The sequence below is a fragment of the Capra hircus genome, chromosome 3 (assembly GCF_001704415.2).
Source record: "Capra hircus breed San Clemente chromosome 3, ASM170441v1, whole genome shotgun sequence".
Taxonomy (NCBI): domain Eukaryota; kingdom Metazoa; phylum Chordata; class Mammalia; order Artiodactyla; family Bovidae; genus Capra; species Capra hircus.
In genome coordinates this window covers 102099974-102116467 of record NC_030810.1, presented here as the reverse complement: position 1 = coordinate 102116467, position 16494 = coordinate 102099974, and the positions used below count along the sequence as shown (strand labels likewise).

Here is a 16494-nt window from a genome sequence, read left to right as displayed (position 1 = left end):
CTCCACATTTAGCAATCCCAAATCTCTCAGTTCCTTGTATTAGCCATGCTTTCTTTCAACTCCAGCTCTCTGTTCATATTGTTCCCTCTGTCTGCAACAACCTTTCTCCCCTCCCCTTTCTCTACCTCTTTATTTGACTAATCCAACCCATCATTCAAAAGACATCACTTCCTCTCATTAACCATCCTTGAACCCCCAGTGGTTGTTATTATTTATCAATTAGCTAATCATATTCATTTGACTCATTCCTTAAAAAATAATTCCCTGTTCCTTGTCATCCCCAGTTGCATCCTCCTCTAGGTCTTCATTGCATATTCCTTTCTCTCTTTCTGCCAAGAATAGGGCAGTCCAACCTAAAGGACTATGAGATTGAGCTCCACTTAATTAAGCTAAGCACTCACATTTCTACAGTCTTCCTTTAGCTGGTTAGCTCAGTGTGTGCTGCACACTCACAGAGCTTCCTTTTGTACTTTGTTCCTATACAGAATCCAGATGATCCAGACACTGTAGATACCATCATGCAAAATCTAGATCAAGACCATAACAAGAAAGTAGAATTTACCGAGTACCTTCTGATGATATTCAAGCTGGCTCGGGCCTGTAATAAAATCGTCAGCAAAGATTACTGCCAAGCTTCAGGGTCAAAGCAAAGAGATCACAGACACCAGGACCAAGAGGAACAGAGTGAAATAGAAGAGGAGGATGAAGGGCAAAAATCATCTTCCAGTAACTTAAGTTCGAGTGAAGGAGAGAATGATTCCCATTCCAGAGGCTCAGGAGGTAGCATTAGAAACAGGTCTAGGTCCAGGTCCAGAATAACTGGGCATCAAGGAGGCTTGTCTAGTTCTGGGGACAGGCAAAGCTTTAGGGAAAGAAGGAGGGAGTCAAATTCAGGCCACTCCAAGGGTAGCAAGAAAAACAAGCATGGCTCTCATCAGCACAAAAGGTCTAGGAGTGAAGAAGTTGGTTATACGCATTCAAGCAACCACAGAACAAGATCAAACTCAGGAAATTGGTCAGGCACTTATGGAGAAGAAGGGCATGTGAGCCACTCAGAGGATCAGTCTTTCAGTTCTGATCAAAACTGGTCTGACTCAAATGAATCTCTGGGGAATAGACAACATAAGAAAAAACCAAGCCAGTCACCTAGTAAGAAGCATCATGGATTCATCTCAGGGAGTTGTGGAGGACAAGACCACTGGTCAAATTCAAATGAGCCTGCTGGTTATGGTCATGGCTATGGCTCAAGCCAGCCTTCTCAGCAGAGATGGCATGAATCAAATGAAGGATATCAATCAGGAAATTGTGAAGAACAAGGAAACTGTTCTACTTCTAGTTCAAGTGAGGTATCTAGTTATGACCAACGCAGGTCAGGCTCAAGACAGCCATCTAGCAGTATCCAACATGGGTCTGGATCAGGTCAATCCTCTGCCTATGGACAACATAGATCTAGCTCAGGTCAGTCTTCTGGCTTTAGTCACCACGGAACTGGCATAGGTCAATCCTCTAGCTATGAACAGCATAGTTCTACTTCAAGACAGTCACCAAACTGTAGCCAACATGGACCTAGCTTAAGTCACTCTACTAGCTGTGGTCAGTATGGATCTGGGTCAGGTCAGTCATCCAGCTGTGGCCAACAGAGTTCTGGATCAAGTCAATCTCTTAATCATGGCCAGCATAGGTCTGAATCAAGTCAGACATCTAGCTATGGCCAACAAAGGACTGGCTCCGGTCAGTCTTCTGGCTGTAGACAACACAGGTCTGGCTCAGGAGAGTCTTCTGGATTTAATCAGCATAGAACTGGCTTAGGTCAATCCTCTAGCTATGAACAACATGGTTCTACCTCAGGACAGTCACAAAGCTGTGGCCAACATAGATCGAGCTTAGGTCAGTCCTCTAGCTATGGTCAGCATGGCTCAAGTCAGTATTCTGGTCACAGTCATCACAGGTCCGGCTCATGTCAGTCTTCTGGCCACAGCCAACATGGATCTGGCTCAGGTCAGTCTTCCAGCTGTGGTCAGCGTGGTTCTAGGTCGAGAGAGTCATCTGGCTTTGGTCAACATGGATCTGGCTTAGGTCAGTCCTCTAGCTATGGACAACACGGTTCTACTTCTGGACAGTCATCAGGCTGTGGCCAGCAGGGATCTAACTTAGGTCAGTCCTCTAGCTATGGTCAACGGGGCTCAAGTCAATATGGCTCAAGTCAGTCTTATAGCCACAGCCAACACAGGTCTGGCTCACATCAGTCTTCTGGCCACAGCCAACATGGGTCTGGCTCAGGTCAGTCTTCCAGCTTTGGTCAGTGTGGTTCTAGCTCAAGAGAGTCATCTGGCTTTGGTCAGCATGGCTCAGGCTTAGGTCAATCCTCTAGCTTTGGGCAACATGGTTCTACTTCAGGACAGTCATCACGCTGTGGCCAGCAGAGATCTAACTTAGGTCAGTCCTCCAGCTATGGTCAACATGGCTCAAGTCAATCTTCCAGCCACAGCAGACGCAGATCTAGCTCAAGTCAGTCTTCTGGCCACAGCCGACATGGATCTGGCTCAGGTCAGTCCTCTAGCTATGGACGACATGGTTCTACTTCAGGACAGTCATCAAGCTGCAGCCAACAGGGATCTAACTTAGGTCAGTCCTCCAGCTATGGTCAACATGGCTCAAGTCAATCTTACAGCCACAGAAGACGCAGATCTAGCTCAAGTCAGTCTTCTGGCCACAGCCGACATGGATCTGGCTCAGGTCAGTCCTCTAGCTATGGACGACATGGTTCTACTTCTGGACAGTCATCAAACTGCAGCCAACAGGGATCTAACTTAGGTCAGTCCTCCAGCTATGGTCAACATGGCTCAAGTCAATCTTCGAGCCACCGCAGACGCAGATCTAGCTCAAGTCAGTCTTCTGGCCACAGCCGACATGGATCTGGCTCAGGTCAGTCCTCTAGCTATGGACAACATGGTTCTACTTCAGGACAGTCATCAAGCTGCAGCCAACAGGGATCTAACTTAGGTCAGTCCTCCAGCTATGGTCAACATGGCTCAAGTCAATCTTACAGCCACAGAAGACGCAGATCTAGCTCAAGTCAGTCTTCTGGCCACAGCCGACATGGATCTGGCTCAGGTCAGTCCTCTAGCTATGGACGACATGGTTCTACTTCTGGACAGTCATCAAACTGCAGCCAACAGGGATCTAACTTAGGTCAGTCCTCCAGCTATGGTCAACAGGGCTCAAGTCAATCTTCCAGCCACCGCCGACACAGATCTAGCTCAAGTCAGTCTTCTGGCCACAGCCGACATGGATCTGGCTCAGGTCAGTCTTCTAGCTGTGGTCAGCATAGTTCTAGCTCAAGAGAGTCATCTGGCTTTGGTCAACATGGATCTGGCTCAGGTCAGTCCTCTAGCTATGGACAACATGGTTCTACTTCTGGACAGTCATCAAGCTGCAGCCAACAGGGATCTAACTTAGGTCAGTCCTCCAGCTATGGTCAACATGGCTCAAGTCAATCTTACAGCCACCGCCGACACAGATCTGGCTCAAGTCAGTCTTCTGGCCACAGCCAACATGGATCTGGCTCAGGTCAGTCTTCCAGCTGTGGTCAGCGTGGTTCTAGCTCGAGAGAGTCATCTGGCTTTGGTCAACATGGATCTGGCTTAGGTCAGTCCTCTAACTATGGACAACACAGTTCTACTTCAGGACAGTCATCAAGCTGCAGCCAACAGGGATCTAACTTAGGTCAGTCCTCCAGCTATGGTCAACAGGGCTCAAGTCAATATGGCTCAAGTCAATCTTCTCACAATAGCCGACACAGATCTGGCTCAAGTCAGTCTTCTGGCCACAGCCGACATGGATCTGGCTCAGGTCAGTCTTCTAGCTGTGGTCAGCATAGTTCTAGCTCGAGAGAGTCATCTGGCTTTGGTCAACATGGATCTGGCTTAGGTCAGTCCTCTAGCTATGGACAACATGGTTCAACTTCAGGACAGTCATCAAGCTGCAGCCAACAGGGATCTAACTTAGGTCAGTCCTCTAGCTATGGTCAACATGGTTCTACTTCTGGACAGTCATCAGGCTGTGGCCAGCAGGAATCTAACTTAGGTCAGTCCTCTAGCTATGGTCAACAGGGCTCAAGTCAATATGGCTCAAGTCAATCTTCTCGCAATAGCCGACACAGATCTGGCTCAAGTCAGTCTTCTGGCCACAGCCGACATGGATCTGGCTCAGGTCAGTCTTCTAGCTGTGGTCAGCGTGGTTCTAGCTCAAGAGAGTCATCTGGCTTTGGTCAACATGGCTCAGGCTTAGGTCAATCCTCTAGCTATGGACAACACAGTTCTACTTCAGGACAGTCATCAAGCTGCAGCCAACAGGGATCTAACTTAGGTCAGTCTTCCAGCCATGGTCAACGTGGCTCAAGTCAATATGGTTCAAGTCAGTCTTCTGGCTTCAGACAACAAGGGTCTGGCTCAGGTCAGTCTTCTAGCTGTGGTCAGCATGGTTCTAGCTCAAGACAGTCATCTGGCTTTGGTCAACATGGATGTGGCTTAGGTCAGTCCTCTACATATGGACACCATGGGTCTACTTCAGGACAATCATCAAGCTGTGGTCAACATATATCTGGATCAGGTCAGTCTTCCAGTTATGGTCAACATATATCTGGATCAGGTCAGTCTTCTAGCTATGGCCAATGTGGGTCTGGATTAGGTACTCCCAATCAATCAAGAAGAAACGGCCAGGAATGCTCAGGATACAGTCAAAAAGAAAGAAGTAGGAGTTGTAGCCCAACAAGTAGCAAGTCTGATGGATATGAGAGTATTTGTGGACAATCAGAAACGTGTAGGCAACAAAGCCAAGGATGCAGCCAGGGTCAAACGGAATCTGGCTACAGCTATTCAAATTGTAATGAAGGGCAACCAGGAGGTAGTTATAGACAAGAGAAAAGCTCCTCAAGTTGTGGCTTTAGACAGTTTACACCGTGCTATGGAGAATCTAGATCTAACACTAGCAATACATTGTTAATTTGCAAGGAGGATAACAGACAGGGTGGCTATTATGACCAGAGAGAAGGAGGTCACTATGGAGGGAGAGATACAAACTCAAGTTTCTACAAGTTACGGAGCAGCACTCCACTCTATGAGTATGTCCAACAGCAGAGGTGCTAATTCAAGTGATGAATAGTAAATGGAAGTGAAGTTAACTCAAGCAGTAGTTTAAAAAATATGAAACTTACATACAAGCAATTCATTACCAAACTTCTTTCTAAAAGGAGATATATCTATTTCTGTCTTTTCCTTTTAAACATGTAACTGTACTTAATTCCTTGTTATTGTGTTCCTTCCAAAGAATTTAGGGTATGGGGACTACTTTGCTAGGAAATACAGAGTTGAATAAATGATGTATGAAAAAAAATTCAGAAGAATAATGCAAAACATTTAAGGAGCTTGGGGTTTAGGTGAGGTGTCTTTTTGACAGCTCCTTACTCATCATAGGATGCCAAAACTAATCTTTCATCTCTAAAGAGCAAAAAATTATACATGTGTTACCAGTTCTGGAGCCAAAGCTTCGCTTATAGCAACATGGACCATAATTTTCTGTATGCTCCACAATGGATGGTGGCAGAAAAGACCCTAAAAGCAAAGATGTAGCATCAATAGCATCTTTGCTTATCAAAACCACCAAGCTCCTTTTCTTAGCTGCATTTTTAATGAATAAACTAACAAGAGGCATTAAAAATTGGCACCAGGTGCTCCTCCCTAACTTATGAGTGAGAGCATTTTTTTCTTAAAGGGCAGGAATGAATCAATTCAGGATTGAAGGATCTAAATGTTAGCTCTGACTTGGTTTCAGCAAGAAAGATTTTGACTCCTACTACTAAGAATTTCCTCCAGGTTAAAAAAAAAAAAATTAGAGAGCATGAAAACACAATGGCTCCAAACTACCTCTGTAGTTCACTGGCCTTCCTCAGAGGAAAATATCATTTATACAGCAATGAACAAAATACTGTCAGCAACTACTTTACAGTTTCTTAATTTGACTGTAGTATATTTGTTTCAAGTCTCTGGATTCAAATAAACTTTGACTGCATTAAAATTGACAATAAATAATGATGATGAAATACTGAGGTTTGTCTCATCTCTGCTTCAGTTCACTCTCACACACAGGTGGTCATACTAGAAACTAACTTAAATAGTTATTGTCCAAGACCCGGTCCTTCACAAATAACCCAGAATATACAAATATTTTTTAATTCGAGAAAACAAGACAAACAACCTAGTTTTAAAATGAACAAAAGCTCTGATTTGACACTTACCAAACAATATGACCAATAAGTACTTGAAAAGATGCTCAAGGTCCTTAGTCATCAGAGAAATGCAAATTAAAACATAGTAAGATACTACCACATAAACACTAGAATGGCCAAAGTTTAAAATGTGGGCAATACCAAGAGCTGGTATTACTGGTGAAAAGTAAAATGACATATTCACTTTGAAAAATAGTGTGGCAATTTCTTCAATTCAGTCCAGTCACTCAGTCATGTCCACTCTTTGTGACCCCATGGACTACAGCATGCCAGGCCTCCCTGTCCATTGCCAACTCATGTCCAGTTTACTCAAACTCATGTCCATTGAGTCGGTGATGTCATCCAACCATCTCATCCTCTGTCATCCCCTTATCCTCCTGCCTTCAATCTTTCCCAGCATCAGGGTCTTTTCAAATGAGTCAGTTCTTCCTCTAATTTGATATTTATAAGTTCTTTATATGGTGATGGTTCTTTGTATGGTGGGGAAAAACAGGAAAACGTATAAAAAGAAAGTTCACCAAAATAGAAATTTTAACAGCCAAGTGGCATTTTTAAAACAATGCTCAGAGAAACATAATATTAAGATATAATGGAATATCATTTCATACCAATCAGATTACAAAAAAATTATTCTGGCATAGGACATTAGAGAAGATATTGAGCAATGAAGATCTACATTGGTAACCACTTAGGAAGCAATTTGGCGATGACATGAGAGTCAGAAAATGTTGCAAATAACTTAAAAGTTCAAGAGAAGAATAGATAAATCAATTGTGATATATCCATACACTAGAATGCTATACAACAGTTAAAATTAATGAGATATACCTAAGGCAGGGGTGGAGGGAGTACAGAATACAACACCAAAAATTATGCTACGTTGGCATATGGATTATTCTGAGCTGAAGGTAATCAAGGCCTAGCTGACTCGGGAAGAGCTCCTTTTCTGGGGTTTGTTTGTTTTTGCCGCTCCCGCTTCCCTGGTGGCTCAGAGGTTAAAGCGTCTGCCTGGAATGCAGGAGACCCAGGTTCGATCCCTGGGTCGGGAAGATCCCCTGGAGAAGGAAATGGCAACCCACTCCAGTACTCCTGACTCCAGTACTCTTGCCTAGAGAATCCCATGGACAGAGGAGCCTGGTAGGCTACTAGTCCATGGGGTCGCAAAGAGTCGGACATGACTGAGTGACTTCACTCACTCACTCACTCACTCACTTAACTGTCTAAAAGAGTTTAGGTACAGGGCCTACTGGGGCTTCTCGAGTGGCTCAGACAGTGAAGAATCTTCCATACTATAGGACAGCTAGGTTTGATCCTTGGGTTGGGAAGATCCCCTGGAGAAGGGAATTCTCACCTGGAGAATTCTACAGACAGAGGAGCCTGGTGGGCTACAGTCCATGGGGTTGCAAAGAGTCAGACACAACTGAGTGACTAACAAACACTTTCACTTTTCACAAGGCCTATACTAGGATCAAAGCTATTAGCAGAAATAACTTTTTGTATCAGGAAGACTTATCTCCATGGCCTGGAAAACATTTGTTTACCAAACATTTGCTCTTCTCTTCTTATGAACTGTCTTCCTCTCTTTGAAATCCCCTACCCTTGTCTCTGGGCTTCCCTGGTAACTCGACTGGTAAAGAATCTGCCACAATGCAGAAGACGCCGGTTCAATTCATGGCATCAATTCAATTCAATTCATCTTTCTCCAGGAAGATCCCCTGGAGAAAGGAATGGCTACCCACTCCAGCATTCTTGCCTGGAGAACTCCTTGGTACCCGGGGTAGCAAAGAGTTGGACACAATTGAGCAACTAAGCACAGTATAACACAGCACCCTTTTCTCCTTTGCTCAGAACATTTATATAAGCCTCAACTGCCTGACTGCCTTTGAGTCTCGTATTCTTATGGAACTCCAATATGTATGAAATTAAAATTGTTTTTCTCCAGTTAATCTATATCAACTTAATTATTAGGCTAGCCACATAAACTAGAAGGGAAGAAGTTTTCTGCTCCTAAGTGTATTCAAATCTTCCTCAACTTATGATGGGAGCTACATCCCAATAAAATCATTGTAAGGTTAAATACATTGCACTGAAAATGCATTTAATACATCTATTCTACCAAACATCATAGTTCAGTCTAGCCTACTTTAAATATGCTCAGAACACTTATATTAGTCTTTAGCTGGGCAAAATCATCTAAAACAAAGCCTATTTTATAACAAATTGTAGTACATGTAATTTATTGTACTGCATGTAATTTACTGAACATTATACTGAAAGAGAAAAACAGAATGGTTGTATCAGTTGTTTACCCTCGTGATTGCATAGCTGCCCAGGAGCTATGGCTCCTTGCCACTGACCAGCACCTAGAGAGAATTGTACCACATGTCACTAGCCTAGGGAAAGATCTAAATTCAAAATTCAAACAACAGTTTCCACTGAAGGCTTATCATTTTCAAACCATCACAAAGCTGAAAACAGTATAAGCCAAACCACTGTAAGTCAGAGACTATCTGTGTATCTCAATACGGAGAAGTCCCCAAAATATAAACATTGCATGAAAACCTGTAAAACATCTCTATACTGTGTGTTACCCTTTATAAAGTCTTACAATATACATCATAATACCTATATTATTATTTGTGGTGGTGGTTTAGTCGCTAAGTAGAGTCTGACTCTTGCAACCCATGGACTGTAGCCTGCCAGGCTCCACTGTCCATGAGATTCTCCAGGTAAGAATACTGGAGTGGGTTGCCATTTCCTTCTCCAGGGGATCTTCCCAACTGAGGAATTGAACCCGGGTCTCCTGCATTACAGGCAGATTCTTTCGCAACTGAGCTATAAGGGGAGCCCATTATTACTTGTCAAATATGTGTTAACTTAATTATTATTTGTAATTAACACATATTTGGTAAATATAAAAGTCCTTATGGGAATGTAAAACACCAGATTCAGAACAGCAGTTACCTCTGGAGAGAGGGAAAAAAATGGGACTGAACAAAAAAACAAGTCCAAAAGTTTTCTTAGGTAAGTTGATATTTATTCTTATATTACTCCCTACACTTATTTATAAGCCATAATTATTCAATATTTCACAAAAATAAGGACACAAAGATCAACATGAGCATGCCGTCAAAGACCATTCAAGGAAGAAAGTGTTCTGACAAGCTACTCCACTGACATATGGTTGAAATAAACAAATCAGCACATCAACACCTAATGAGATTCACCATCCAAATCGTACAAACACCTGTGTGCTTTAGACTTGACACTCACCAGGGAGACTTCTGAAATGCTGGCTTCCTGTTATTTTCCCCAAAGGAGGAAGCACTGACTAACCAGATTAAAAAGGACACCTAGGGACTCCTCTGGTGGCCCAGTGATGAAGGCTCCATCTACCAGTGCAGAGGACACAGGTTTGATCCCTGGTCCGAGAAGAGTCCACACACTGCGGGGCAACTAAGCCAGTGTACCACAACTACTGAGGCCTGTGTGCCTAGAGCCCGTGCTCTGCGACAAGAGAAGCCGCCACCATGGGAGACCCATACACCACAACTAGAGACGAGCCCTCACTCTACAGCTAGAGAAAAGCCTGAGCAGCAAGAAAGACCCAGTGCAGCCCAAAATAAATAAATAATAAATTTTAAAAATAGAGACAATCAGTGTTTCTGATAGCACATTTCTGACTGGAAATTAATAAGCTGGCATTCTAGTTTCATATTGCAGACCTGGTTAGGTTAGTTACAGAGAAACAGCTTTCCTGAATCTAAGTAACTCTTGAGACACCAACATCAGTGAACATCTAAGTCTACAAGGATGAGGACCAAATCTGACCCTTTTACCAGGCAATATCTCAACCTTATTCTTTACCTCTTCTAAATTTTAGGGTTCAGAAGAAAGAAAATTAAGATTAAGCAAAAATTTTCAAATAAATACCTCATTGGATATCTAAGTCAAATTTTCCATACTATTCCTCTTCTCCTTGTTATGACTCCAAAATCTAAGAATTGTAATATTTCACCTAGAAAAAAAATAGAAAGGGGTAGACTAACTGCTGAGGGTAGAATCTTACAGGATCTCAGGAACTTATCCAGAGTCTGCATCCTAATTCAGAAAATAAAGTCAATTTTTTTCTGTGCACTCATATGTAATCAATTTCTGGAAGACAGATTAATACTAAAGCAAAGTCTTAATGGTCCAGGTTTTTTTATGCAAGACAGATATGCATTGAGAACAGGACCAGTTGTCTATCTTGGGAACTTCCCTCCCACTGGGTGGGTTCATTTAAGAAACAGCAGAGATTCTTCAATGAGCTTTACAGCAAAGAAGCTTGATTCTCAAAGAGCTAGCCTACCATGAAATAGTAAACTGATGATTTTAATAATCTGTCTTCAAAGGGAAAGAGTATGAAACTAACATTTTATGAACTGGGAATATAAAATCATGCGCTTTATATATATTATTAATATATTACTTATTGCTTAATTTCACCCTCATAGAAACCTTAGGACTAGAGGAACTACACTCAGTTTATTGAAGAGAAAACTGAAACCCTGAAAGGTTAAGTGACTTGCCTATATTAGTAGAGCCAAGATTTATACCCAGTCTGACTCAAAAGCACATGTGTTGTTACCATATGTCGTCCACTCTGGTAATATTTTTCTTTAAACAACTACAGTCAAACACCTAGGACTGGATCAGCCCCATGGTCTAGACACTGCTGGAGACACACCAACTGGTACTCATCCTCTGACTCTCCTTTTCCTACCCTCCATGCAAAGATACTTAATGTCCTTAAGGAACATTTGAGAAACACTCTTGCTCATCAGCAACACACCTAAGAACAATCCTAAGGGAGGATCCCTGCTGCAGATAACTCATCTCCTCACATTTTATTTGTCTCATCACAGTTAATGGTTCTCATTAGCTTCAATTCCAGAGGGTGGCATTTCTGACCTAGTCCTCCCTAGTGCAAGCCTCATTTAAGGGGCTCATTAGTCATTAAGGGACTAATTATAAACAACCTCCCACAGTCTAGCACTCTTTAAAAACAATGATCCAAGGTCAATACCCAGAATCCCCTGTCTCAGCCCTGCCACCATCACCCCCTCCTGCGTCCTCCGACTCCCCCACTCTGTAAGCTTTATTGCATAAGTGAAAGATCCCTGAGCAACCCTCCCAGCTCCTGCTTGGTCCTTGTCTACAACTCTTAGTCAGAGCATTCCAGATGTTGAAGATATTAAACCACCAGGTACTCCGAGACACAGCTGTGACAATCTGCCATACAATATACTCTCAGATTGCATAGGCAGAGAACGAAACTCCATGTGCAAAGACATCAAAGAGGTAGGGTGTTCAGGGAACAAAGAGTAGATGTCTTTGACTGAAGCAGGCAGGCAAAAAGGATCAGGAACTGTGGCTGGAAATGCTAGTTAGGAAAGACTTAAGTGGACTGTGAGGAACACAAAGAAGAAAAGTCAGTGAAGAATGTTGATAAAGGTGAATAGAGGAAGAAGGAGAAAGTGCTGCTTTCAGAAGCTAAGAGAACTCCAGTAACAGGCATGAATATAAAATGTATTTTATAAAGTTATAGTAAATAAAGCCAGAGAGAACTAGAAAAAGAGTAAACAAATAGATCAACATGTCTGAATAAACAGTCCAGAAATATATATATATGTGTGTGTGTGTGTGTGAGTGTGTGTGTATACACACATATCAGAGAAGGCAATGGCAACCCACTCCAGTACTCTTGCCTGCAAAATCCCACGGATGGAGGAGCCTGGTAGGCTGCAGTCTATGGGGTCGCTAAGTCAGACACGACTGAGCAACTTCACTTTCACTTTTCGCTTTCATGCATTGGAGAAGGACATGGCAACCCACTCCAGTGTTCTTACCTGGAGGATCCCAGGGACGGGGGAGCTGGGTGGGCTGCCATCTATGGGGTCGCACAGAGTCAGGCACGACTGAAGTGGCTTAACAACAACAAGAACAATACACACATATATACATAAAATATATACATTTTTTTAAAGGACACACAGAGTATCTGCTACATAGTTAACATATGCAAAGCACTTAGAAAAGTGCCGGGTCCACAGTCATCCTCCAAGTGTTATTATTATTGTCCTTGTTACTATTTGTTGTTGCTGTTATTGTTATTACAAGTCAGTATGGGAAAGGAAAGATTCTTTCAAGAAGTCTGACAGGAAAGAGAAGTACAAGAGTAGGCAAGGAAGAGAGAAGAAGCCTTTACAAAGAAGGAAATTAAAGTATGTGTTGAAAACCTAGGAGACACCCAATAAAGTTTACTAAATGAGTGAAAAATATTAATAATTGGAAATATTTGAAAAAATATTAATATTTGGAAACCATATTTTCAGAAGGAGACTGAAAAGAAAGAGATAGTCGATGCCAGAAAGAGGTTTCATTGCTGGCTCAAGGACCTGGAAGAAATGACAGAAATGGAAACAAGAGCACATATACCGAAATCGGCCTTAGGAAAGGGTAGGTTTCCCTATACACTTGAGGCTCAGTTCAGTTCAGTCGCTCAGTTGTGTCTGACTCTTTGCGACCCCATGAATTGCAGCACGCCAGGCCTCCCTGTCCATCATCAACTCCCGGAGTTCACTCAAACTCATGTTCATCGAGTTGGTGATGCCATCCAGCCATCTCATCCTCTGTCATCCCATTCTCCTCCTGCCCCCAGTCCCTCCCAGCATCAGGGTCTTTTCCAATGAGTCAACTCTTCACATGAGGTGGCCAAAGTATTGGAATTTCAGCTTTAGCATCAGTGCTTCCAAAGAACACCCAGGACTGATCTCCTTTAGAATGGACTGGTTGGATCTCCTTGCAGTCCAAGGGACTCTCAAGAGTACATTGAGACTAAAAGGAGGTAAAAATGAGTGAAGACGTTCTTATCTCAGTGTTACTAAAAGAGGTTCCTAGGATGAGAATAATCACCTGAGGTACTTATTCAAAAAGCCAATTCATGGATTCTATCCCAGACCCATTGAGTCAGAATTTCTAGAAGACAGGATCTAGCAATCTACATTTAAATGATCTGTGATCCAGTGGATTCCTCTGAGAAGAATGGAGGTTAGGAGAAATCACATCTATTGTCCCTATGGAGGGGCTTCCCAGGTGGCACTAGAGGTAAAGAACCCACCTGCCAATGCAGGAGATAAACAGATGCAAGTTCCACCCCTGAGTCAAGAAGATCCTCTGGAGGAGAGTCTGACAACTCACTCCAGTATTCTTGCCTGGGGAATCCATGGACAGAGGAGCCTGGCAGGCTACAGTCCATAGGGTTTCAAAGAACTGGACACAACTGAAGCAACTTAGCAACCACACATGCCCCTATGGAGAAAACAAAACTCACCCCTTGTCCATCACTATTACAACCAAGTACATCAGATACCACTTTTGCAGATGGGAAAAAAATCTTTACTCCTGAGATAACCTGAAAATAAGGAACAAGATTCTACCTAGAATTAGTTTCTTTAAGTCAATGAAGTTTTGAGCCCTTTCCTATAAACTGCAGACTCCCTAATGTAAAAATGTTTCTCCCTGACTTTCACGATAATGATATCTACAAGTATGATAATTAACCTATGTGGGGAAATTGCTGTTTTACCACAAGAAATGACCAACTGTAATCCTGGTAACCTCAAAGACATTTTTTTTTCTTTAAATGTCTTCCATGTCATTTATTCAAACATTCTTCTCAAGAGTGGACCCCTAATGCTTTTTTAGGCATTTCTCCCTCTTAACAAAAAAGGATGTGAAATAATCTGCTCAAGAGAATATGGGGAGGGAGGGAAGGAAGTTTGAAACAAGTGGGAAAGGTGTGAAGCACTGAGAGGTCTGGGAAGGGCATCAACTAGGAATGAGGAAAGAGATTGTCAGGGAGGATTCAGAACTGACATAAGATGGAAAATCACAAATGTGTAGAGAACAGCGAATGCACCGCAGTTCATGATATTCACCAACACACAACAACCTGGCAGAGCAAGCACAGAAAATAAAGTGAAGTTAATGGCAGGTATGGAATTGGCAGGGCAGGTGAAAGGACAAGTGAAGGGTCCCAGACACTGAATGAACCCTAGAGAGGGTTACAGGAATGGGAAAAAGGGACAAGACCTCTTCTGAACCCAAACTGTGTATCTGTGAAGGTAATGATAATTTTGCCATCAAATTTCCCCCTAATTCCATTACTGTGGTAAAGACAGGCCTTCCAAGCAACAGCAGCAGCTTTTCAGGTAAAGGTAAAGTAACAATATGGAATATACTAGGACTGATGTATCAATGCTGGGTCACTTATTCCTTTTTAACCTCACAACTCTTTGGAGCAGAGATCCTTAAGCTTTTCTGCGTGCTAACTGGGGTTCTCAGAAGTGAACTGTGAGTCCAAGGACACAAAGCTCAGCCAGGATGTGTAGGTCAGATGGGACTGACCACAAAACTCATTCTCAATCCACCAGCGCACACTGCCTTCACTGGGAGCAGCAGGCTCCACTCCACAGAGTAAAGAGAAACAGCATCACAGAAAACCAGATGGCTCACAGAACATGGGGTTGCAGGGAGTTTCCAAAGGAAGAATTAAAGATATAGAGACCTTTCTTGGAAACAGAACTAAAGAAAATGAGACAAGCAAAATACAGAATTAACAGTGACAGGAAAGCAAGTAATAAGCAATATGCAGTTGTAGATATTATATCAGATTGCTGATTGAAGGAATATGTACATGGAGGACATGAGGGAGAGGACAGGGAGGAGAAGTAAGTGAGAAGAAAACAAGCTCAGCACATCACAGTCATTATCTGTGACATCTCTCAGTGGAGGTGGAAGCCCTGTCTAGATGAGGAGTCATCAAGCTGAGCAGGAGGAGCTGATCTTGATGCACCCTTAATCCAAGCCTTCTCTTCTGCCCACTCTGGGAGCAATTGGGGTGATCAGATTTGCACCTCTTTGAGATGTTTACCCAATGCTGACAATACTCATAATGCATTATAACATGACTGAGACCCATACTTTCAAAAGTGTGATTATGGACTCCAACCTTTTCAATTACCCCATGAGAGATAATCCCATATACACACTTTACTGATGAGGACAGTGAAGCACAGCAATTAAGTAATTGGCTCTGGTCACCAGAGCTAGCATTTGAACCCAAGTGGTGTGATTCTGAAGTTTTTCTTCTTAACACAAGGCACAAACTACAGCTGTAAAATCTGTCCACTGTCCAGAAGTACCCACAGGGAGCAAGTTCAAGAAACCCAATCCATGTCCACTTAACAACCCATGTATCCTTAGCAAAAAACTATATCTATCTGGGTACTTTTTTCTTTTCCCCAGGGACCCCCTATTTGCCAAGTGATGTTTCCAGAGGACTAGATCCATGCAAAGAGGAAGCCTTTCTAACTCACACAAAGATGCCAAAGTCTAGCTGTGGTCCTACCTATCTGCCACAGGCAGTAAAGTGCTCAGTTCTTGGAAATCAAGTTGGCACTGAAGGAGTGAAATGACAGGAGGGAGAAGCTAGAGGTATTTCAGAATATTGTCAACAAAAAGATGACTCCAGTTCAGGAAGTGGTCCTGGCTCTGGAAACAGGTCTAGGAAAGTGTCAAAGGATGAATGGAGAGGGGTCACATATTTGAGGTTGAGTCTAAACAGACCCAAATGGACAAGGTGAAACCATATCCCAAGACTTCAAAATAGAAAAGTGACACGGTCAGAATGGTGAAGAGGAAGACAAGACAAGTATCCAGGAAAGGAAGAGGAATAATTGGATGGAACTTGCAGGTGTCCTTTGATGCCACTTATGAGCTAGGAGAAACTCAGCCCCCTCACTTATTCCAAGACGTGTCAGATCACGTTTGTCCTCCACAGTCTGAAAGGACTGTCAGTTAGTAACACTAACAGAGGCATGTGTCCCCTCATCTCTAATATGCCCACATTAGAGAGACAGGACTATGCACTGACATTGGAAATGTTTATTTAAAGAGATTCCTTTATTTCTGGGAAGAGTACAATGTGTTACGCAAAGAACTGCTTACCCTGATCAAGGTCTTATTCAGAAAATACAATGATGCCTTTCTGTTTTAAAAAAAAAAAAAAAAAAACACCTCACCATCTTTCACACTAACTCTGGGGCAAAGAAAGAATACAGACACCCGTGGTGGATTCATGTCAATGTATGGCAAAACCAATA

At 42.7% G+C, this 16494-nt stretch overlaps 1 protein-coding gene and 1 non-coding gene across 2 annotated transcripts in view; both read left to right on the top strand.

Moving 5' to 3' along the window:
* Positions 1-6102, top strand: part of LOC106501763 (hornerin) — a 53137-nt gene extending 47035 nt beyond the window's left edge. Inside the window, exon 11 of the mRNA XM_018046519.1 lies at positions 486-6102. Coding sequence (XP_017902008.1) covers positions 486-5147 — 4662 coding nt within the window. The 3' untranslated portion in view covers positions 5148-6102. The remainder of the gene's footprint in view (positions 1-485) is intronic.
* On the top strand, positions 7264-7335 carry TRNAS-GGA. Its single transcript has one exon. It is a non-coding gene; the product is annotated as a tRNA-Ser (tRNA).